The sequence below is a fragment of the Patagioenas fasciata genome, chromosome 2 (assembly GCF_037038585.1).
Source record: "Patagioenas fasciata isolate bPatFas1 chromosome 2, bPatFas1.hap1, whole genome shotgun sequence".
Classification (NCBI taxonomy): domain Eukaryota; kingdom Metazoa; phylum Chordata; class Aves; order Columbiformes; family Columbidae; genus Patagioenas; species Patagioenas fasciata.
In genome coordinates this window covers 2,184,417-2,208,840 of record NC_092521.1, presented here as the reverse complement: position 1 = coordinate 2,208,840, position 24,424 = coordinate 2,184,417, and the positions used below count along the sequence as shown (strand labels likewise).

The following is a 24,424-nucleotide window of genomic DNA, read 5'->3' as shown; positions in this document are numbered from 1 at the left end:
ATTGCAGTTTCCTCTGGGCGTCCATTTCATCAGCCCGAAATTAAGAAGCGGAGGAGAGGGGCGGCGGGGCGGCTGGTGGGAGCCCCCCCCTCTCCCCACCCACCCACCACCACCCCAACCCCGCATCCCGCATCCCGCATCCCACCCCACGGAGACCCCGCTGCTCCCCAGGCTGCCCGAGCACCCCTCGGCACCCCCTCGCCGCACCCATCTCCCAACCCCGGCCCCGCTTGGCCCGGAGGCCGGGGTGGGATCCACCACCTCAACGCATCGATTTTGGGGTGACTTTGCTTTTCTTTTTGTTCTTTTTTTGGCTGGTTTTCCCCTCCACGCCACCCTTTTCCACCCACAAAAGTGCCCCCGCCATCCTGAGGTGGCCGGATGGTTTTTCTCCCCCCGCCGGCTCCGAACCGCAAGGCCATCGCCACCGGCGCTACCCATCTTCTCCCACCGCCGCTGGATGCTAACAGCGGGGCCGGATTCAGCCTCGGCGAGAAGGTCACGGCACCTCCAGCCCACCCTCTTCCTCCCCGCTGCCACCAAACCCGGCTCCGTGCGGTGGCCGTGGCACGGCGGAGGGGACATCGGCCGTAGAGGAAACCCGGGGCGAGCGGAGAAAATCCCCAGGGAGATTTCGGCGATTTGGTTCGTCCTCTCCTGCATGAGACAACCTCAGCTCTGCGGCTCCTCCGGGCGATGGCCGCGCAGTGAAGATGTCCGTGGCCAGGCTCAACAGCGTCAATGGCTTTTTGGAGGACGGCAGGATGGAGGCAGGGGACATGGGCAGGATCCTCCGCTGCTTGGAGATGGGCACCGTCCTCACCTTGTTCTATCAGAAGAAGTCACAGAGGCCGGAGCGAAGGACCTTCCAGGTGAAGCTGGAGACCCGGCAGATCATCTGGAGTCGAACGCCCGAGAAGGTGGAGGGGGACAGTGAGTATCGGTGGTAGTGGTGCTGGGGGCTGGGGAGGTGCCAGGGGGGTGTCCTACTGTGGTGGGGTGTCTGGTTGTGGTGGGATGTCCTACCGCGGTGGGGTGCCTGGCCATGGGGTTTCTGTTTGTGGCGGGATGTCCTACTATGGTGGGATGACTTGTTGTGGGGCGCCTGGTTGTGGTGAGATGTCCTACCATGGTGGGGTGCCTGGCCATAGGGCGCGTGGTTGTGGTGGGATGTTCTGTCATGGCGGGATATTTGGCTATGGGGTGCCTGGACGTGGTGGGATGTCTTATCATGATGGAGTGCTCGGCTGTGGGTTATCTGGTCGTGGTGGGATGTTCTACCATGGTGGGGTGCCTGACCATGGGGTGCCCTACCATGGTGGGATGTCCTACTGTGGTAGGATACCCAACTACAATGTGGTGTCTGGCCACAGTGGGGTGCTTGGCCATGGTCGGGTGCTTGGCCATGGTCGGGTGCCTCCAATATTGGGGTGCCTGGACACAGAGGAGTGCCTGTCCTCAATGAGGTGCCTGGCCATGGTGGAATGACCACCACAATGGAGTGCCTGGTCACGGGAGGGTGTTCAGTTGATGTGGGGTGCCTGGAAATAGTGAGGTGCTTGACCATGGTGGGATGCTTGACCATGATGGGACGCCCAGCCGCAGTGGGTTGTTCTACCATGGTGGGGGTGTCTGAATGTGGTGGGGTGTCCTACCATGGTGGGAAGCCTTGCCATGACGGGTTCTTCCTCACCTGGAAATGCAAATGCTGGAGCTGCTAAGCTGAGCAACCCTCACCTCCTCCATCATGGCTCAACTGGTCCGTAACTTGCCATGGGGCTCAACTTGCTGCCTTTTAATCCCTGGGACCTGGCAAGGAGGTGAAGGAGCCAGCCACCACCTTGCCTGTTCACAGTGCTTTTAACCCCAAAAATGAGGTACTCAGGCTGCCAGCAGCATGGGATGGAGCATGGTGGTGGCCCCATGCAGCGCAGAGAGGACGTGGCCAGCTGGGCTGTGCTCCACATGCATTGATGACAGAAAAGTTTAGATGGCACTTGAACTGGTAGGGCCTGGTGGCACTGGGTCCAACACAGGAGATGCAGGAGATGCTCCCGCTGGAGGATTGATAAAAGTCACCCTTCCTTGTGGATTTTCTGGTGATTGGTAGGCTGTTGGGACACAGTTCCACCACCAAGCTTTGGTGGGGCTCCGTGCCTTGGTGCTTATTACCTGGTTGCTTGTTACCTCCAGACTTGCACCTCCTCTTAAATTGAGCTAAAAAGAGCCAAGTGATGAAAACACAGGGTTGGGGTGACACAGAACCATACTGTCACCTCATCCCCATCCAGGGAGGAACCCAGTTTTGGGGCATCATCTCACCTGGATGATGGCAAAGTCCACCCTGGAAGTTGGGAAGGTGACAGATGCCTTTTGCCTAGGAGGCCTTAGGGGGTGTCTTTAAAAATCACTCAATTACTCACCCCAAAATCACCACCCATCACTAATTTTCATGAGATGGAGCAAAATCCCCAGGGGGGCTCAGCTCCTGCTTGGGAGAGCCGACCTCGAGCTGGGCTGCTGGGCATGGAGAAGTGATTTTGGTCCTCGCAGGAAAGAGCTCATTCTCTGGTCTCGGAAATTATGCATTTACCGCTCTTTGTTTTAATTTGGAAGCACCATACACAGCTGGGTGAGGGGCTCAGATCGCTCTAGATCTCCTGCCTCAGTTTCCCCACTGATGCCTTAGGATCTGGGTTCTCCCACACAACAAGCCAAACCCTTACATGAGAATGAAGGGTCATCCAGAAAGGAAAAAACAAAAGGGAAAATCCCTCTGGAAATGGTTCAATCCTGCCATCTAACCCCACCACCCACTTCCCCCAGCTCTGGGTGGGATAAATCCTGGTCTTGGTGCTGGCCTGGAGCATCTTTACCCCCGGGTCCAGCCCCGCTCTGTGCTCTCACATCCTCATACTCACCATGAATCTATGCAAGTGCCAGAATCTCCGTTTCATTCCTGGGACCTCGTTCCTTCCCCACACGCAACCTCGTGCCTGCCTGGGCTGTTTTACATCCCCGCTTCAACCAGGCACCCGCTTGCGGAGGGATTAGTGGGGACAAGTGACAACATTGATGTCTCTGTTATGGACCAACACGGATCCTGACTCTCCCCGAGAAGTTCCACACCGTGCAAACTAATTACACGCTTCGTTAAGCAGCCGATGAACGCGTGTCCATGCCAGATGGGGTCGCCTGGAGCATCACCTCCAAAATCAGCCTCGTCCCCAAGCGTTTCCAGCTCATCGCCATCTACAGACCCCAGTCCCCAGGGCAAGGATGAAATCTGGTGGAAAACAGCCCAAAAGGGATTTTTGAAAGAAATTAGAAGAAAAAGGAGTGAAGGCACCTCGGGAAACCTCAGAGCATATCATGGGGTGGTTTGCAGCCTGGTTTGCCGTGACACTGGGTAATTGGGATTGCGTCTTCAGCCTCACTAATGCCCAATAGTTAGAAATAGGACCATTTAGGGAAAAAATCCAGATGGGTTTTAACACTGCTGGGCCAGGAAATCTTTTCTTTGTGGTTTTAAATCAGCTTTAAAACACCATGGGGAGCCATGGGGGATGCGGTCGCCTAATCCCCCCTGTACAGGAGGGTCTGAGCTGCCATGTGTCCTGCAAGAAGGGGTGACCGAGGTGAACAGAAGGGGACACGGCTTGTGCTACCATGGACCACCCCGGCCAGCAGGATTTCCCAGCACAACCATTCCCTCCAAGCACTTTGCTTTGCTTTTCTCCTAATGCATTAAAAAAACTCCCAGGCTCTCAGCATCCCTAAAAGCTGCTGGACAAATCCGGTCCTACCTCATCTTCCCACCACCACCACATTTAAAACCTTTGCACCGCGCTGCTGGTTTTGCATTAGGAGAGAAAAGGGATTTTTGCAGTTGGAACCGACTTGCAGAGTGTTTTAATCGCCCGGGACCCCTGAGACAATGCGGGGAGGAGTTTGGAGACATTCGTTCTGACATGATCGCTGCAAATCCGCTGCAGATGTGGTTTCCAGGAAGCCGCCGGCCGTGTTGCATTGTGCAGCCCCCGCCACTCCCTCTTCCTCTGGCTCTTCATGGGGCTGGGCTGATTGTCCTGCGGGAAAGGACCTGGGGGTTCTGGTGGATGAAAGATTGGACATGACCCGGCAACGTGTGCTCACAGCCCAGAAAATCAATCGTTCCCTGGGCTGCACCCAGAGCAGCGTGAGCAGCAGGTGGAGGGGGGGATCCTGCCCCTGTGCCCCCATGTCCTGAGCCCACCTGAGCTCTGCGTCCAGCTCTGGGGTCCCAGCACCAGCCAGACATGGAGCTGTTGGAGTGGGACAGAGGAGGGACACGGGAATGAGCCGAGGGCTGAACAGCTCTGGGGAGAAAGGCTGAGAGAGCTGGGGGTTCAGCCTGGGGAGGAGAAGCTCCGGGGAGACCTTAGTGTGGCCTTTCAATACTTAAAAGGGGCCGATAAGCAAGATGGGGACAGACTTTTGAGCAGGGCCTGTTGTGATAGGACAAGGGGTGATGGTTTTAAACTAAAAGAAGGAAGATTTAGGCCAGACATAAAGAAGAGATTTGTTACAATGAGGGTAATAAAACACTGGCCCAAATTGCTCAGGGTGGTGGTGGATGAACCATCCCTGGAGACATCCCAGGCCAGGCTGGACGGGGCTCTGAGCAACCTGAGCTGGTGAAGATGTCCCTGCTCATGGCAGGGGTGGCACTGGGTGACCTTCAAATGTCCCTTCCAACCCAAACTATTCTGTGATTCTATGATTATTGGCAGCATCAGCGCCCTGAGGACGGATCCTGGCAGTGTTAAATCAGTGGGTGGCTGCATTATGGGTTCTTGACAGAACCCTGGTAGCCACCAGCTTCTCACCCCTCTCTTTTACCCCGTGGATGCGCAGGTTTGGGGATGAGTGTCTTGTTTTTAAACTTTAAATCCATACTTACCCCCAAATATCTACCCATTTATACTGAAGTTGGTTTTCTCCAAGCCATGGGGGGTGCACAGTGCCAGCAGCAGGGTTTAGTTTCTTGAGATCCAGGCTCAGAACATACACACAGGGGTATGGACACCCCCTGCATCGCTTGTGCTAAAATCCCCCCACCACTCATGAAATTTGGCTTGCGCTCATCCAGCGAGGGGAGGCTAGATAAAGCCTCCAGTGTTTTCCGGAGCTATTCCGCCAAGAAAAACTGTTCTACACCTCTTTTCTTGCTTAATCAGCCCAATTTCTCCCTCATCCCTTATTCCTCCCAACATTCGGCTTTTCTTTTCCCTCTTTGGATTCAGCTGAGGTTTTCCACCAAGGCACCGGCACGCCTGCACCCTTCCCCACCACCACATCGGAAACGCGGCCGGACTGGAAATTCCCTGGGAAATGACCCATTTCCTCAGCAGGACAATACCCCGGCGCGGTGGTCCGGCCTCCCTCGGCCTCACAAAACCCTTTCTGGTGCCGTTGCCTCAGCCCTTGAGAGTAAATCTGCCCAGGGGTGATCCTTACGGTATCAAGAACAACTTTGGGTGTTATTAATAATATCATCGTATTATTATTCTGCTCTCAGTCGGACATGTCTGCTCGGCAAAACCAGGTGATGGAAATCTCCCTTGGTGGTGTAGTGGTGAGGAAGACAACGGTCCGGAAACCCAACCCTGCCGCCGCCGTCGGGGCTTTATATAGCGAGATAATGAGAGAGCAGCACGGCAGGAAAGAAACGCCCTGCAGTCCAGGCTGCCAGGGCTCCAAATTGCCGCTTTTGGGCAGACGTCTTAAATTAAAAGATGAGCTCAGCCTGTCCTGGAGCAGGGTCTGTGGTGGGGAAGAGAGGTGGTTGGAGATGTGCTGGTTGGGATGGCGCTGGTTGAGCCTGGAGAACATGTGGCACCTGCGAAGCTGGGAAACCGGTGGGCAGCACTGTGGGGACACGCCGTCTTGAGGACGTGGATCCTTGGGGGACACACAGCAGTTGTGTGCGATCACACGGCTGGGGGCAGAGCAGCAGGGACATGGAGATGTGGCTTTCTGGAGGACACGTGGCCGTGGCACCCATGGTGCTGTCACACAGCTACAGCAGGAGTACCTTGTCCTGGGGACGCAGGTCCCTGGAGAGCACGTGGCCATGGCACCTGTGGTGCTGTCACACAGCTACAGCAGTGCTGCAGGGACAACCCATCCTGAGGACATGGGTCCTTGGAGGACACACGGCCATGGCACCCATGGTGCTGTCACACAGAGGCAGCAGTGCTGTAGGGACAACTCATCCTGAGGACACGGGTCCTTGGAGGACACATGGCCGTGGCACCCATGGTGCTGTGACACAGCTGCAGCAGTGCTGCAGGAATGCCCTGTCCTGGGGACAAAATTCCTTGAAGGACATGTGGCCGTGGCACCTGTGGTGCTGTCACACAGCTACAGGGACACCTCATCCTGGGGACATAGGTCCATGGAGGACACATGGACCCATCACTCATGGTGCTGTCACACAGCTGCAGCGGTACTGCGGAGATGCTCTATCCTGGGGACAAAGTTCTGTTGAGGACACATGGTCATGGCACCTGTGGTGCTGTCACACAGTTGCAAATGGCACTGCAGGGACAACCCATCCAGGGGACATGGTTCTGGGGAGGACATGGGCCTGTGGCACATATGGTGCTGCCACACAGCTACAACAGTGCTACAGGGACACTTCATCCTGGGGATATGGGTCCTTGGAGGACACATGGCCATGGCACCCATGGTGCTGTGACACAGCTGCAGCAGTGCTGCAGAAATGCCCTGTCCTGGGGACAAAGTTCTTTGAAGGACATGTGGCAATGACACCTGTGGTGCTGTCATACACCTACAACCATGCTACAGGGACACCTCATCCTGGGGATGTGGGTCCTTGGAGGACACATGGACCCATCACCCATGGTGCTTGTCACACAGCAGTGCTGCAGGGACACCCTGTCCCAGGGACACAGATCCCTGGAGGATGATGCATGGCCATGGCACTTATGATGCCATTATGCAGTACCACAGGGATGCCCCATTCTGGGGACATGGTTTCCTGAAGGACAATACCCACAGTGCCATCACACCAACAGACACATCACTGCAGGGCAGCAGGGACATGTCTCCCTGGAGGACACATGGCCAGAGCACTCACAATACTATCACACACCCACTGGCACTGCCATGGGGACACCCCATCCTGGGGACAAGACTCCTCAGAGGTTACGCGGTCTCCTGGAAGTTCCATCTCCTCCAGCCTCCCCAAGCCCCATGTATGGTTCTGTAGTAGCAGGGTGGCTGGAAACAGTCCCATGTCCCTCTCTTCTTGCAGTCGACATTCGGGAGATCAAGGAGATCCGCCTGGGGAAGAACTCACGGGACTTCGAGCGCTACCCCGAGGATGCTCGCAAGCTCGACTTCACCATGTGCTTCATCATCCTCTACGGGATGGACTTCAGGCTGCGGACACTCAGCGTTGCTGGTGCGTGGTCTCCCTCCCCATTTACCCATGGCCACCCCTGAGGTCTCACCGCCACCCCAGCATTCGATGTCCCCCATCCCAACCTCACCACCCTCCTCTTCCTCCTCCAGCTTTCTGCGAGGAGGACATCAACCTGTGGATAACGGGCCTCAACTGGTTGGTGGCGGACACCCAGAAAGCTCAGACCCCGCTGCAGATAGAGAGGTGAGGAAGGACCAGCAGATCTCATTTTCCAGTTAATGTCTGGGGGACAAAACCACCCTGGGTTTTGTCCTCCATGGGTCTGAGTGCCGTCTGTCCATCCCTTCCTTCCCAGGTGGCTGCGTAAACAGTTTGATGGGATGGACCGGTCACGGGAAGGCAGGTGAGCACTGGGACAGTCCCATGTTGGGAAGGTGGGTTTGACTGGGTGGGGTTGTATCGCCCCAGCTGCACCCCAAATCTGGAGACTGAGCCCGGCTGGGAGCAGGGTTTGTGCAGCAAGGTAGTACCAGGTTATTTGGGGCTCTCAAAAGCACCAAAAATCAGACTCAGGTGCAGGTCCCCTCCTTGCCACTATAGGGACCACAGGGACCCCGATGCCTTGACACCCGCTGTTGCATTTCCACCAGTGCCACGAGAAGCTGGACCCTTAATGCAGCCCATAAACATCACCCTGAGACCAGAAAAATCCCAAATCAAGTGAATGTGGATTCAAATTATTACGGGGATCAGCATCATCTCCAGATGGGATGATGGCTTAGAGCATGTGGTTGGTTTCCAGATCTGCTTCCTTGGCCTGACCTTCTGCTCACACTTGTGCCAGACTCCATGTAATAAGGGGTCCTTATTGTAATGGTGTGGCCCCCCATGCCAGAGGCCATGCTGGCACCAGGATTTGGGGTGGGACCCTCAGTGTCTGAGACCCATCCAGGGGTTATCCTGACACCTGCTTCATCCCTCTGCAGCATCACGGTGAAGGACCTGAAGGCCATGCTGCCCCAGGTGAACTACCGCGTCCCCAACATGAGGTTCCTGAGGGACAAGCTCGTGGTAAGGACCCCACAGGTACCCCAACTATGCAGGAAGAACCTCTTCAAGACCTCACAGCTGGGTTGGAGCCATCCCTGGTGTCGTTGGCTCCGGTTGAGTGGCCTTGCTCTCATGCATCACTGTCTCCCACAGGAGGTGGAAGCCAGGAATGAGATGACTTTCTCCCACTTCATCCAGTTCTACAAAAACCTGATGTTTGATGCACAGAAGACGGTAAGAGCCACGGTTCGTCCTCCTGACCATGCCCTACCTGGTGTGGTGCGTCCCAGCTAAATCTGTTCCCCTCCTGTACGTTGCAGGTCATTGAGCAGCTGGAGCTCTCCTTCCCCTTGCGGTGAGTACTCAGGAACTCCCCGGCTCCCATCCTGGCCAGTCCTCGAAGTGTTGGATTCATCGGGTGGGCAAAGCCACCAGGCTGTAGGGCCTGGGGAGAGCACAGGGTCCAGATGGTGCTGCATTTCCACCAGTGTCAGGAGAAGCTCCTTTTCTGGAGAATGGGAGGTTGAGGAGAAACCTTCTTGCTCTCTGCAATTGCCTGAAAGGAGTTTGGAGCATGGAGAGTGTTGATTTCTTGAGTAACAAGTGACAGGATGAGAGGAAACGGCCTCAAGTTGTGCCAGGGGAGACTGAGATTGGATATTAGGAAACATTTCTTCCTGGAAAAGGTGGTGAAGCATTGGAACAGGCTGCCCAGTGCTGTGGTAGAGTTACCATCACTGGAAGGGTTGAACAGACCCATAGATGAGGTTCTTAGGGACATGAGTCAATGCCAGAGTTGGCTTATGGTTGGACTCTATGATCTTGAGAGTCTCTTCCAATCAAAATGATTCTATGATTCTAATATTTGCATACATGTTCTATAACACTATTCTTCCTACGCGTGCTCAGTGACCAGGGCTCTTCTCCTGGAGGCAGGTGACCTTCAATGAGGAGGTGTGGTTTGGGATTAAAATGATATTATAATGAGCAAAGTTTTCTTTAGATTAAGCACATCCACAAAATCCCTAGGTACTCAATCCACTGTTCATGGTTGGCTTCTCAATTCCAGGGTAGGCTTTGTTCTCCAGTCAGAAGTTTACTACTACTAGACATCTCATCTATTATTCGTCTAACGTTAACCTTCTAGTAGACCTCATGGTCAGGTCTTTAGGACAAAAATGGTGGGGATAGAGATCATGGTTTGAGGGGTAGGGATAGGAGGGGGAATAGGAGCAGGGATGGGAGAAAGGATGATCAAGGATAGGAGAGGGGATGGGAGAAGAGATGAGCAGGGATGGGAGAGGGGATGGGAACAGGGTATGGAGGGGAGAAGGGAGCAGGGATGGGAGAGGAGATGGGAATAGGGATGGGAGAAGGGATGGGAGCAGGGATGGAAGAATGGATGAGCAGGGATGGGAGCAGGGAAGACCAGGGATGGTAGAGGGGATGAGTGGAAGGATGGGAGCTGGGTTGGAAGTGGGATGAGAACTGGGATGGACGTGGCATGAGAGCAGCAATGGGAGACAGGATGGGAGCAGGGATGAGAAGAGATGAGCAGGGCTGGGAACGGCAATGTGAGAGGGGATGGGAGCAGGGATGTGAGCAGGAATGTGCTACTCCTGAGTAACAAGTGACAAGAGCAAAAGGACTCAAGTTGCGCCAGGGGAGGTTGAGGTTGAATCTGGGGAACAATTTCTTCCCCAAAGAGCTGTGGGGCATTGGAACAGGCTGCCCAGGGCAGTGCTGGAGTCACCATCCCTGGAGGGATTTAAAAGGTCCATAGACAAGGTTCTTAGTGAGATGGTCTAATGCCAGAGTTAGGTGATGGTTGGACTCAATGATCTTGAGGGTCTCTTCCAACAAAAATGATTCCGTAAGGGAGGATGAGAGTGAGGGTTTGAGCATGGACGGGTGTGCGAGTGGGAGCAGGGACATGGCCAAGGATGGGTGCAGGGATGGGATCAAGGATGTTAGTGGGGATACGAGCAAGCTTGGGTGCCAGGAATGCAGGGACATGCTGTACTGCCCTCCTTCCCACATCCTTGGCTGAAAGAGTTGGGTGTGTTCAGCCTGGAGAAGGCGCCAGGGAGACCTTATTGCAGCCCATCAGTACTTAAAAGAGGCCGATAAGAAAGATGGGGACAGACTTTTGAGCAGGGCCTGTTGTGATAGGACAAGGTGTGATAGTTTTAAACTAAAGGAGGGGAGATTCAAGTTGGACATGAGGAAGAAATTTTTTACAAAAGGGTGGTGAAACGCTGGCCCAGGTTGCCCAGAGAGGTGGTGGATGAACCATCCCTGGAGACATCCCAGGTCAGACTGGATGGGGCTCTGAGCAACCTGAGCTGGTGAAGATGTCCCTGCTCATGGCAGGGGCTGGACTCGGTGAGCTTTGAAGGTCCCTTCCAACATAAACCATTCTGTGATTCTATGATCCTTGGGCAGCGCTGGGTGCTCTGGCTGTGTACCTGCCTCTCTCAGGTCATGGGGTGACACCGGGAGTGTTTGCTCCAGCAGCACCCACCACCTCGGGGTGTCCCTTGCACCTCCATGGCCTATGCATAGCTGGCAGGAGTGGGCCAGGACTTTGGGGGGCACCAGAGGGTGGGGCTGCAGATAGACCCTGGTGACCTCAACTCCCCCGTGGGGTCTACCTCAACTCCTGCTCCCAGTCCTTGCTGATGGCTGCTCCGTATCCCAGGAATGTGGACCGCCCTGAGCTGTGCCAGGTCTCACTTTATGACTTCCAGAAGTTCCTGCTGCACGACCAGAAGGTGGGTTCTTAGAGAGTCCTGTGGTGTCCCTCTCAGCCCCAACCTAGGGGACCCTCATGAGATGCCTCAGCCTGGTTTCTCCCATAACGGCGGCCACGTTTGCACCACAGGAACCCTGGGCCAGCGACATGGGCATGGTGCGGGACTACATGTGCACCTACCTCAAGGAGGGCTCCAATGAGGTGGCAGACCCCTCGTTCCAGTTGGATGAGGTGGGTGGACCCATGCAGCACCCACCCTGGGTTGTCTCTCCATCCCTGGCAGGCTTTGACCTCTCTGTTTCCCCTCTAGTTCCTCACGTACCTCTTCTCCAAGGAGAATATGGTGATGGACGCCAAGTATGAGCGCGTGGTGGCTGAGGAGATGAACCACCCCCTGTCCCAGTACTGGATCTCCTCCTCCCACAACACGTAAGGACAGGGTGGGCTCTCCTTGGGGACCACCATGAGCAACCCGTCACCTTGGTTGGGGCAGCTCTGGCCACTGATGATCCTGACAGTTGGATTCAATGATCCTGAGGGTCTTTTCCAACCAAAATCATTCTATGATTCTATGATTCTCATTCTCTGCAGGTACCTGACAGGAGATCAGTTCTCCAGCGAGTCCTCCCTGGAGGCGTACGCCCGCTGCCTGCGCATGGGTTGCCGCTGCATTGAGCGTGAGTCCCCTCAGCACCCCGCAGAGATGCTGAGCCCACCCCAGAACCCCATGTTGCACCAGATGACCGTCCCCTATACCCATCCCATAGTGCCAGGGTGGGGGGATCTTCCATGTCCTTCAAGGGCTGGAAAACGTGGTCCTCAGTGAACAGCTGATGACCAGCATGTGTTAACTGAGGTGTCTCCCCATTCAGTGGATTGCTGGGATGGCCCAGACGACCTCCCTATCATCTACCATGGCCACACGCTCACCTCCAAGATCAAGTTCCTGGATGTGCTGCACACCATCAAGGAGCACGCATTCGTCACTTCCGAGTAAGCTCCAGCCCCACAATGACACCCCAGTTCTGGGCCGGGAAGGCAACCTCTCCTTCACCTTCATCCCAAGCCACCATTCCCACCTGCTTCCTCCAGGTTCCCCATCATCCTCTCCATCGAAGACCACTGCAGCATCGTCCAGCAGAGGAACATGGCCTCCCATTTCAAGAAGGTCTTCGGGGACATGCTGCTCACCAAGCCAGTGGACATCAATGCTGACGAGCTGCCCTCACCCACCCAGCTCAAGAAGAAGATCCTAATCAAGGTGTGGGGCAGGGACCACCTCAAAGCCCCTCTTTGTGGGAGGGACAAGGACTGTGTTGGGCTGGGAAGGATGGTGATTAACCCAAATCTTGGGACTCAAGAGCAGTATATCTCCATGCATATGCAGTAGGACACTGGAGAGACGTCCTGCTGGAAGAAGGGGTCAAGGAGAACAGGGGGTGGTGGAAGAGAAACTAGAGGAGCCCAAGTGTGGCCTGAGGGCTTGGGAGCTCAGCATGGTGGGGACACCATACCCACTGCTGACCTCCCCTTCTGGGCTTGTCTCTAGCACAAGAAACTGGTCGAAGGGAACCTGTATGAGGAGGTCTCCACTGCCAGTTACTCGGAGAATGACATCAGCAACTCCATCAAGAATGGCATCCTCTACCTCGAAGACCCCATCGACCATGTAAGGGTCTCCCTGCCACTCATGGCTGGGGGCTGAGCAGGGTCTGTTGGATGGGGATGAGCATCAGGGTTTGAGTTGGGCATGGGTCATGGGCTCTTGTAGACCACTGGGATGTGGCAGGGGCAGAAACAGAGGTCTCAAAGCCCCGTCCCTTCATACCACCATCCTGCCCACTTTGGTGATGCTCTTCCCTCCCAGACCTGGAGCCCCCATTATTTCGTCCTGACAAGCAACAAGATCTACTACTCGGAGGAGACATCCCGCTACAAGTTCAATGAAGACGAGGAGGAGGTGGAGCAGAAAGAGGTACAAGTGGAGTATGATGTGCCCATGGGGTGGGGTGGGGACACTAACTCATGGCATCTCTCCCATTTTGTGATGAACTTGCAGGAGTTCAACAACAATGAGCTGCACTTCACGGAGAAGTGGTTCCACGGGAAGCTGGGAGGTGGCCGCGATGGGCGGCAGATTGCCGAGAAGCTGCTGCATGAGTACTGCACCGAGACGGGCGGCAAGGATGGCACCTTCCTGGTGCGCGAGAGCGAGACCTTCGTGGGTGACTACACCCTCTCCTTCTGGTAGGAGCCCCGGCGGGAAGGCAGGATCCCACCCTTCTCAAGCCAGCCTGGGCATCCCACCAGAGGTCCAGTTGATGGTGGCTGGAATGGTGTTTTGGGGGGGAAATACCATATTTTTGTGTGATACATGGACCCCCACATTTGAGATGGTGGGGACGTGGACTTGAATTGATTCACTCCTTCCTTCTCCCCCACCACCGTGGCAGGAGGTCCAGCCGGGTGCAGCACTGCCGGATCCACTCACGGCAGGAGGCCGGTGCCACCAAGTTCTACCTGACGGACAACCTGGTCTTTGACAGCCTCTACAGCCTCATTTGCCACTACCGTGAGGTGCCACTCCGCTGCAACGAGTTCGAGATGCGCCTCACGGACCCCGTCCCTCAACCCAACGCTCATGAGAGCAAAGAGTGAGGATGGTCCCCATCCCCTTGGTCCCCTGGGTCCACCAGCCTCCTCCAACCCCAGTGTCAGGTCTTGGGTGTCAACACCAACCCACTGCCTCTGTTCTCTGCCTGGCCAGGTGGTACCATGCCAGCTTGACGCGCCTGCAGGCCGAGCACATGCTGATGAGGGTCCCGCGGGATGGAGCCTTCCTGGTGCGCAAACGCAGTGAACCCAACTCCTACGCCATCTCCTTCCGGTAAGTGTGGCCACCATGGCAACCCTAAGGCTGATTGGGCTCAACCACGGTGCCCGCGTTGCTGGTCAAGTTGAGAACTGCTTGGCTCGTGTTGGTTGTGTCTCCATGCTGGGTGGCAGGGGTTTGCCCTGGGTCAGTAGGGTGACACAGTGGGACACAAGATGTTGTCATGGGGAGGCTGCAGAGATCAGAAAGCCATGTCCTCAGGGTGGTCACCCTCGTGGCATCTCACACTGGTTTAGCACGGGGGCATGGCATCACCCCCTGGTTGTCCCCATCATGGAGCCAGGGTCGGGTCATCTTGCACCTCAATTCCTGCGATCAGTTTTGGGCTCCTCGTGATAAGAAAGGCCTTGAGGTGCGGGAGCAAGGTCAGAGAAGGGAATCGAGCTGGAGAAGGGGCTGGAGCACAAGTGTGATGGGAGCAGCTGAGAGACCTGCGGGGTTCAGCCTGGAGAACAGGAGCTGAGGGGAGACCTTCTGATCTCTGAACTGCCTGAAAGGAGGTTGGAGCATGGAGGGGGTTGATCTCTTCGGCCAAGTAACACATGATAGGACAAGAAGAAACAGCCTTATGTTGCACCAGAGGAGGTTAAATTGGATATTAGGAACAATTTAGTCCTGCAAAGGGCTGTGGGGCATTGGAACAGGCTTCCCAGGGCAGTGGTGGAGTCACCATCCCTGGAGGTGTTTAAAAGACACACAGATTACGTTTTTAGGGACATGGTTTAGTGCCAGTGTTGAGTCAATGGTTGGATTTTATGATCTTGAGGGTCTCTTCCAATCAAAATGATTCCATGATTCAACGATTTCCCCTGGCTCTCTTGACCCCAGGGCGGAGGGGAAGATCAAGCACTGCCGCATCCAGCAGGAAGGTCGGCTCTTCATGCTGGGCAGCTCGGCTGAGTTCGAGAGTCTCGTGGACCTCGTCAACTACTATGAAAAGCACCCGCTCTACCGCAAGATGAAGTTGCGCTACCCCATCAACGAGGAGACCCTGGAGAAGATGGGCACAACTGTGAGTGCTCCTGGTGGTGGAGATGGTGGGGATGAGGGCTCTGTGACACAGGCAACCAAACACCATCCCCAGCCCCACCATGGTGGGAAGGGGTCCTCCAACCTCTTGCGTAACACCCAACCAGAACCATCCAAGCTCATTCTTCAGCCATTGCCCATGGTTATATCTCCACTGTATTTCCCTTCCAATGAGTGGCAAAGGAATATTAGGTCCCTCTCAACATCCTCTTGATCACATGTGGTGACCTGGCTCCCACCACATCCCCCTGTAGCACCTGTGTGCATCCAGGTAACCCACTCAGGTGTCTTTGGTTGCAGGAGCTGGACTATGGAGCCCTGTATGAGGTGCGAACCCCCCACTTCTACGTGGAGGCCAACAAGATGCCGATGGCCAGGGTGAGTGACCAAGCTGGTGTCCCTGGGAGGTGGAGGGTGGTGGGACATGATAATCCTAGTGCTGGGGCTGCTGGGTGGTCCTCCCAATATCCAGCATATCTCCCACCATTGACCTGAGAAATTGTCATGTTTTGCTGCGTTTTTCTGACCTCTGAGTTTGGAGCTGGTGGGACCTTTCCCACCTCCCCATCACTTGGGGACAGTCCACGTTCCACCAATAGCATCATAACGTCATGGTGGGCAAAGTCGGGAGAGACACCACCCTGGAGCAAGGTCCTGGCACAAGTTTGCGCCAACAGTGAGGAAACCTCCATGGGTCCCTTTGTCTTGGGGAACCCTGAAAGAGAAAACTTAGGGTCAGTTCCCAGGTGGTTGAATCTCCATCCTCATAGGTTTCTGGGACTTGAGGAGACTTGGACCTGACTCAGCCTCCATCCTTAGAGGATTGTGGGACCAGGTTGGTCTCAGAGCTGACCCAGTCTCCATCCTCAGAGGTTTTCAGGACCAGGCTGGTCTCAGAACTGACCCTCGAGGAGGCTGGAGTGGAGTCCCAAGGTTCCTTCTTTGTCATCCTTCAATCCCATGGGCCAGCTCTGCTGTGCTTTAAAGGTCCCTCTGCAGCAGAGCAGCTCTCGGGCTAAGACCAGACATGGGAAAGCTTCACCCAAAGGGATTTTTGTCCAGGAAGTGTGGAAATATCAGGGGATTAACCCCTTCAGTGCACCAGGAGAAACCATTGGGGGACCCAGAAGAAGAACCTGTTTTGTGCTGAATGTGGTGGCCCTACAGGACATCATGGCACCTCCAGCCTTCCTGTCCTCTCTAGCATGTCTCACTGCTGGCATGGTCAGTTTGGGGGCATCATTTAGGATGCTGGACTCTCAAGAGCTCCCATGTTCCATGGTTGGGCTTGAGGAGCTGAGTGGGGTGCACTGCCCATCAGTGTTCTTGGGTGCTGGGTGGTGACACATGTCCCTCTCCCTGGTGGCCCAGTGCACGGTGAAGGCTCTCTACGACTACAAAGCGCAGCGGGAGGATGAGCTGTCGTTCTGCAAGCAGGCCATCATCCACAACGTCGATAAGCAGGACGGCGGCTGGTGAGGGCGGTTGGGTGGCCCCTGGGTGGCCATCACCATGGGTGGGGGGTGGAAGGGCCACCCTGGGTTTTCCCATGGGTCATCCCGTGGTGGGTTTTAACTGCTTCCTTTTCTGTCCCCCCACCCCTTCTCCAACCACTCCTCGAAACTGCATGCAGCATGAACACCCCTGTCCCTCCCCAAATTGGTCCATTTGCCTTGATCCTTTCACCCCTTGCAGGTGGCGGGGGGACTACGGGGGGAAGAAGCAACTGTGGTTCCCAGCCAACTACGTGGAGGAGATCGTCAATTCGCAAGCACAGGAGCAGGATGAAGCCGTGAGTGCCATGTCCCCGTGAACCAGGGATCTAAGGTGCTCCCAGCCCTGTGTCAACCCAGATTCTTACCCAGAGGCTGAGGGATGCTCATGGTCCTGGCTCCATCCTGGACCTTTATCCAGTAGCTGGGAGATGCTCCCAGCCTTGTGCCAACACAGACCCTTACTGGAGGATGGGGGATGCTCATAGTCCTGATTTCAGCCCGGATCCTTATCCAGAGGTTGACAGATGCTCCCAGCTTTGTGCTGGCCCAGACTCTTATCCAGAGCCTCAGGGATGCTCATGGTCCTGAATCCAACCTGGACCTTTATCTGGATGCTGGGGGATGCTCCCAGCCTTGTGCTGATCCAGACCCTTTTCTGGAAGCTGGAAGATACTCCTGGCCCCACACCAGCCCAGATCCTTATCCAGAGGCTGAGGGATGCTCATGGTCCTGGCTCCATTCCAGACCTTTATCCAGTAGCTGGGAGATACTCCCAGCCTTGTGCCAACACAGACCCTTATCCAGAGCTTGGAGGATGCTCCTGGTCCTGGCTCCAGCCCAGATCCTTACCCAGAGGCTGAGGGGTGCTCATAGTCCTGGATCCATCCCAGACCTTTATCTGGAAGCTGGAAGATGTTCCTGGCCACACACCAGCCTGGACTCTTATCCAGAGGCTGGAGGATGCTCATGGTCCTGGTTCCAGCCTGGACCTTGATCCAGAGGCTGGGGGATGCTCCCAGCTCCACACCAGCCCAGACCCCTTTCTGGAAGGTGGAAGATGCTCCTGGCCCCACACCAGCCCAGACCCTTATCCAGAGGCTGGAAGATGCTCAACTGTGGAGCAAAACCTGCCAAGATGGTAGTTTTTCTTTGCTTTTGTCCAGACTTGGAGGATTTAGAGGGCTGGAGGGAGGCTGCCAAATGGAGTGAGCATCAGGTTCAGTCCTTGCATGCCTCCCCAACTGCCCCCTCTTAGAATCATAGAATAATTTGGGTTGGAAGGGACCTTCAAAGCTCACCCAGGGCCACCGCTGCCGTGAGCAGGGACATCTTCACCAGCTCAGGTTGCTCAGAGCCCCATCCAGCCTGGCCTGGGATGTCTCAGGGATGGTTCAGCCACCACCTCCCTGGCCAACCTGGGCCAGGCTCTCACCACCCTCAGTGTCAAAAATTTCTTCCTCACACCCAGGCTGAATCTCCCCTCCTTTAATTTAAAACCATTACCCCTTGTCCCATCACAACAGGTCCTGCTCAAAAGTCTGTCCCGTTCTAAAAAGTCTGTCCCCTCTTCCTTCCTCTCTTGCAGTCCTCGGAAAACAGCCCCCTGGGGAACTTCTTGAAAGGCTTCATTGACGTGCCGTCCTGCCATGTCGGTGAGTGTCCCCACCACGTCCCCGCCACAGCTGCGGGAACCCGCCGGGACAGTGGGCACCCTATGCTGAAGCTCATTGCCATGAGCTGAGGCTCCCCAAACTCATCACAATGTGCTGGGGAGCAACGCAAGGCTGGGTTCTGAGGGATTTGGTTGATTTTGGGGGGATTCAGAGGAATTCGGAAGCCTGGGTGATCCAGGGGATATTTACCCCTGGCTGAAAGGAAAGTGCATTTCAGCATGGAGAGCTGAAACCGATCATTAGAAAAATGGGACCTTCACAAGAGGAGGACCTCAACGGCTGGTGGGGTCCCAGGAGGGGCTGGTGGGGCCCGGGAGCGGGACCGCTGAGGTTTCGTTTGCTCCACAGAGCCGTCCGTTGGGAATGTCTTCGAGTAAAGCCCCCCTCTGATGTCCTTATAGTTATCTCCAAAGACGGGAGGAGCTCCAAACCATTTGTCTTCACCATCCATTCCCAGCAGATGTCCCACGCAGCCCAGTCACTGGACGTGGCCGCGGACACGCAGGAGGAACTCAGCGAGTGGGTGGCCAAGATTCGAGAGGCCACACAGAACGCCGATGCCAGGGTGAGGGGCGTCAGGGTGCAGAGGACGAGGGTGAACAGTCCCACCCCCTAGAGGATGGTCCCCAACACCTCCAAAGGAGGAGGCTGGGACCTTCAGCTCCTGTTTTCTCTTGTGCAGATGCAAGAGGGGAAGATCATGGAGCGGAGGAAGAAGATTGCACTGGAGCTCTCCGAGCTGGTTGTGTATTGTCGCCCGGTGCCGTTCGATGAGGACAGTAAGAGCTGGAGAAGCGGGTGATGGGATGAACACGGGTGGGGGAAACCAAGTGGTCATGGTGGACCAGCCCCTGGGCCACCTGAGAGCCCTGTGTCTTCTGCTGATGGCCACCTTGGTGCTTTCAGAGATCGGCACAGACAAAGCGTGCTACAGGGACATGTCCTCCTTCCCGGAGACCAAGGCGGAGAAATACGCCAACCGCAGCAAGGGCAAGAAGTTCCTGCAGTACAACCGGCGCCAGCTCAGCCGCATCTACCCCAAAGGGCAGCGCCTGGACTCCTCCAACTATGACCCGTTGCCCATGTGGATCTGTGGTAGCCAACTTGTGGCCCTCAACTTCCAGACGCCCGGTAAATCCTGCTTCTGGGGTGGTTGCTGGGGTCATCCCAACAGGTCACCCCAAAAATTCCTACCTCTGGTGGCTCTGTTCTGGGTTCTGTTGCTGGAGGCTGTTTGGGTGATGTCTCCAAACTCTGTCCTCATCCTGTTGGGGACATCTCCATGCACTTCTTGGGTGCTTCATGCAAAAACCAGCTGCATTCCTTCTCCAACCAGGGTTGGGGGCTCTTAGTAGGGTCTTTGCAAGGGCAGAACTTGTTGCCCATGACATTGGGGAGGTCTCTGAGCCCCACAGCTCAGAGCTACTCTGTCCCCATGGCCACAGACAAACCGATGCAGCTGAACCAGGCGCTCTTCATGCTCGGTGGCCGCAGCGGCTACGTCCTGCAGCCTGACATCATGAGAGACGAGACGTTCGACCCCTTTGACAAGAACAGCCTGAAGATCGTGGAGCCCATCACAGTACAGCTGCAGGCAAGTGGGCAAGGACAGCACGTCCATCCTGTGGTCACCATCAAGACGGGGTTTGCTTCTTCCTCCATTTTGGGTCAAACAGGGGTGGTTTTTACATGTTTCAGCTCCATATTCACTCCACAGAGATCATAAATAAGGTCATAAATAAGGTGTGATGTGGATAATTACGGCCATGAAAGCCTTGGCAAGCCCAAAACACCCCAAATCTTTTACGATGAGGGTGGTGAGCGCCTGGTCCAGGTTGCCCAGAGAGGTGGTGGATGAACCATCCCTGAGACACCCCAGGCCAGGCTGAACGGGGCTCTGAGCAACCTGATCTGGGTGAAGATGTCCCTGCTCATGGCAGAGGTTGGACCAAATGATCTTCAAAGGTCTCTTCCAACCCAAGTCATTCAATGGTTCTGTGATTCTAAAGTGGCCAAACCATGGGGTTGCGCTGGAGAGTCCTTCCTCTTCCCATGTAGCCAGACCTCACCCTCCTCTTCCTCCTGCAGATCCTCGGTGCCCGGCACCTGCCCAAGAATGGGAGGAGCATTGTGTGTCCTTTCGTAGAGGTGGAGGTGTGTGGCTCTGAGTATGACAACAGCAAGAACAAGACAGATGTCGTAGGTGAGAGTCCACGTGGGTGGTGTTCCCACCCAGCCCCTGCGCCCCAGGGAGAAGTGGGGATGCTGGGACAACCCTAACTGCGCCCTTCGGGTTCATCTTGGATATGTGGGTGATGAGGCTGGGCTTCATGGAGAAGTGAAGAGGACAGGCATCTCCCACTAACATGCTGGTGCCCTTCTGATGATATCCATGTGTCCAGCCCTGCTCTGACCTTCCCCGCTTTCTCCTCATCCCCTCAGCTGACAACGGCTTCAACCCCGTCTGGCTCTTCAAGCAGTTTGTCTTCGACATCAACAACCCCGAGTTTGCCTTTCTCCGCTTTGTGGTGTATGAGGAGGACATGTTCAGCGACCCCAACTTCTTAGCACAAGCCACCTTCCCCGTCAAGGGCCTCAAAACAGGTATGGTACCTCCATCTGCACCATCATCATGGTAGAACCATAGAATCATGGAATCATAGAGTGGTTTGGGTTGGAAGGGACCTTTAAAGGTCATCCAGTCCAACCTCCCTGCAATTATCATCATCATCATCATCACCTCCTTGGGAATCTGGCCATGGTTCATCATCACCATCCCATCTGGGATCTGGCCATGGCTTGTCATCATCATAATCTCCTCAAGGATCTGGCCATGGTTATCATCATCATCTCATCTGGGATCTGGCCATGGATTGTCATCGTCATCTTCTCCTTGGGGATATGGCCATGGTTCATATTCACCATCTCCTTGGGCATTTAGCCATGGAGAGGGGCTTGGACCCTGCCATGAGGCTGAGCTTGTGTTGTGGTGTTGTCTCCAGGCTACCGGTCAGTGCCACTGAAGAACAGCTACAGCGAGGACCTAGAGCTCGCCGCTCTCCTCATCCACATCGAGATCATCAACGCCAAGGCAGGTGGCCTGGGTGGCTCGCTGAACCCCATGCCTCAGTTTCCCCAGCACCCTGTCCACTCTACCAACCTCATACGCTTGTGTTGGCACAGGAGGAAGATGAGGAGAACCTCTACTCGTCCATCCAGCAGCTACGGGACCGCGCCAGCGAGCTCTCCAGCCAGGTCTCCAGCTACGAACGCACCAATGGCTGTGACTCCCGTTACCAGCAGCGTCTCGATGAGTTACGGGCAGCCCAGGAGCGGCTCATGGAGCTCACCGAAGTCCGCAACCGCAAGTGAGTGTCCCTTCCCCGTGCCTTTGGGTGGTCCCTTTCACGAAGGTCCCCAAGGCCACTACCCTGCTCTCCACCAGGTTGATGGAGAAGAAGAAAAGGGACCGACAAATGGTCACCAAACGCAGCTGAACAGGATGGACACGAGCACACCGTGGACCCCCCGCCACTTCCTCTCCTGCTGCAAAGCGGGGTAGGGGTAGCCAAATCCGGACACCCCACTTGCCTGGGGCTGGATGATAGTGATGTGACAAATTTGGGGACAAAAGGGGACCTCAGGTAGCTCTGCCTGTGACATTTCGCCGCTGGGGTGAGGCAGGAGGTGGGATACTCTGATGTAAATCCTTGGGCACCTCCGGCTTCATCCCATGTCCCCTGGGGCTGGTGGCCATGTCCCTGTCCCTGTGGGGTGGCCACCACAGCTCCTCTTCAACCCATGTCCTCCGTGTCCCACCACCCCATGCCGGGGGGGACAATGAGCCTCATAACCGATAGGGAAACTGAGGCACAGGAAAAGTCTCCCAGTATCCAACCAGCTCAGGATGGGGCAGGACCAGCCACCCCCCTCCTGCCACCTCCCAGCTGGGGACAGGGGACAGGACCGGCTGGCAATGAGCCACCACGATGGGGACACAGGGGACAATTTGGGGAGGGAGGCATTTTGCACCCCCCACACTATAAATATCTGTATTTTCTTATTTTATCCAGCGTGTACATACGGCGGGGAGCTGGGGGGGAGGGTCTGTACCAGCCACAGTATTAGGGCACAGGGGGTGGGGACACCCCAAAATGTCCAGAGATGTCCCCGGGATGGGCATAAAGGAGCAGGGGATCAAGTCTGGGGGTGCCCCGTGGCTGGTGATGGGGTGTCTCAGGATGCTGGCACCAAAGTGGCCCCAGGATGGGGACAAGGATGGCACCAAGGTGACACCACCATTGGCACCAAACCCTGGGAATGGAGGTAGTGCCTGGCAGGGGGGTGGTTGGGGACATCTCGGGGTGTCCCCCAGGGTCGGGGTGTCCTGGCGGGGGGGGAATCTGTGTATTCTTTGTATGAAAATAAATCTATTTAGCCAATATTTATATCCCGGTGCCGCAGTCTGGTCCCCACCCTTCTCTGTCCCTATCACTGATGTCCCTGGGGTGGGTGATGTCCCCAGGGGGCGGCTTGGTGGTCCTGGACCCCTGAGCTCAGGGTGTCACCTTTGTCCCTGTGATGTGTCCCAGTGATGATGTGGACATCCAGGCGGTGTGTGGTTTTGGGCTGGGATGTGTGTATTGCGGTGGGCAGGGCCACCCAGGAAGGGGACAAGGGACATAGGCCATGGGACAGGGCACAAGGCCATGGGACAAGGGGCTAGGGGACACAGGCTAGGAGGCAGAGGGACAGGGGGACACAGGGACAATGGACACAGCACTGTGAGGATGCAAGACACAGTATTATGGGGACACATGGCTATGGGGACATGGGACACAGGCCCATTGGGACAGGAGGGTCTGGGGACACAGGGTTGTGGGGACATGGGATACAGTGCCGTGGGGACACACATCTATGGGGATGCAGGGTCACTGGACCATGGGGACACATGGCTATGGGGTCACAAGGACACAGGGCTATGGGGACACAGGGCCACAGCGACATGGGACACAGGGCCATGGGGACATGGGTGCCATGAGGACACAGGGCTATGGGGACACACGGCTAGGGGGACATGGGACACAGGGCGATAGAGACACGAGGCTATGGGGACATGGGACACAGCAACATGGGACCAGGGGACACAGGGCTATGAGGACACTGCAATATGGGGACAGAGAGCTCTGGGGACACAGGGCTATGGGGACATGGGACAAAGGGCCATGGTGCCATGGGGATAGAGGGCCATGGGGACACGGGACAGAGGACTATGGGGACAATTATTGGGACACAGGGACACAGGGCTATGAGGACACAGTGCTATGAGGACACAGGGGGACGGGGTTATGGGGACAAGGTACAAAGAGCACAGACACAGGGCTTTGGGGATATGGGGGCCAAGGGACACAGAGCTCTGGGGACACAGGGCTATAGGGACATTGGGTCATAGGAACACAGGGCTCTGGGGACACAGGGCTGTGAGGACATGGGACAAAGGGTGAAAGGACACAGGGGCACAGGCCGTAGGGACACAGAGCTATGGAGACACGGGGACACAGGGCTCTGGGGACAAAGTGCTCTGGGTACACAGAACTATGGGGACATGTGACACAGCACCATGGGGACAGGGGACACAGGGCACAGGGACACCGGACCATGGGGACACAAGGTTATGGTGACACAGGACACAGCACCATGAGGACATGGGACACGTGGCTATGGGGACACTGGGCCATGGGGACAAAGGGCTATGGGGACACAGGCTGTGGGGACACAGGGGCACAAGGACACAGAGATATGAAGACATGTGGTTATGGGGACACATGGTCATGAAGACACAAGGCTACGGGGACACAGGGTTATGGGGACACTGGGACATGGGGACAAAGAGCTTTGGGAACACGGGACACAGGACCATGGGGACATGGGACATAGAGTTATGCAGACCTTGGGCCATGGGAACACAAGGCTATGGAGACACTGGGACACACGGCTCTGGGGACATGGGACACGAGACACATGCGACAGCTCCACGCTGACACTTCCCCACGGCCCCCAGGGAAGCCCCCGCGCCCCATCACGGCCCAGCAGGGG

At 56.0% G+C, this 24,424-nt stretch overlaps 1 protein-coding gene across 3 annotated transcripts; it reads left to right on the top strand.

Annotated features, from left to right (window-relative positions):
• LOC136097894 (1-phosphatidylinositol 4,5-bisphosphate phosphodiesterase gamma-1-like) lies at positions 1-22,700 on the top strand. Of its 3 annotated transcripts, none has more exons than XM_065830760.2 (32): positions 3-933; positions 7,322-7,471; positions 7,582-7,675; positions 7,788-7,835; positions 8,419-8,518; positions 8,636-8,716; positions 8,803-8,837; positions 11,184-11,256; positions 11,367-11,468; positions 11,548-11,666; positions 11,829-11,914; positions 12,110-12,230; positions 12,330-12,498; positions 12,787-12,906; positions 13,105-13,212; positions 13,297-13,484; positions 13,691-13,891; positions 14,005-14,124; positions 14,959-15,142; positions 15,460-15,537; positions 16,531-16,634; positions 16,855-16,951; positions 18,241-18,307; positions 18,730-18,893; positions 19,011-19,107; positions 19,235-19,459; positions 19,774-19,922; positions 20,417-20,531; positions 20,771-20,932; positions 21,331-21,419; positions 21,512-21,696; positions 21,774-22,700. In XM_065830760.2, exons 1-32 carry the CDS (start codon positions 714-716, stop codon positions 21,823-21,825), a joined length of 3,903 nt encoding a protein of 1,300 aa, XP_065686832.1. In that variant the 5' UTR covers positions 3-713; the 3' UTR covers positions 21,826-22,700. The 3 variants fall into 3 exon arrangements, with proteins under 3 accessions (XP_065686834.1, XP_065686832.1, XP_065686833.1); XM_065830761.2 differs by having other exon boundaries at positions 4-933; positions 8,419-8,503; XM_065830762.2 differs by lacking the exons at positions 20,417-20,531; positions 20,771-20,932; positions 21,331-21,419; positions 21,512-21,696; positions 21,774-22,700 and adding an exon at positions 18,677-18,701 and having other exon boundaries at positions 1-933; positions 18,786-18,893; positions 19,774-19,916.
• Positions 22,701-24,424: the final 1,724 nt, after the last annotated feature.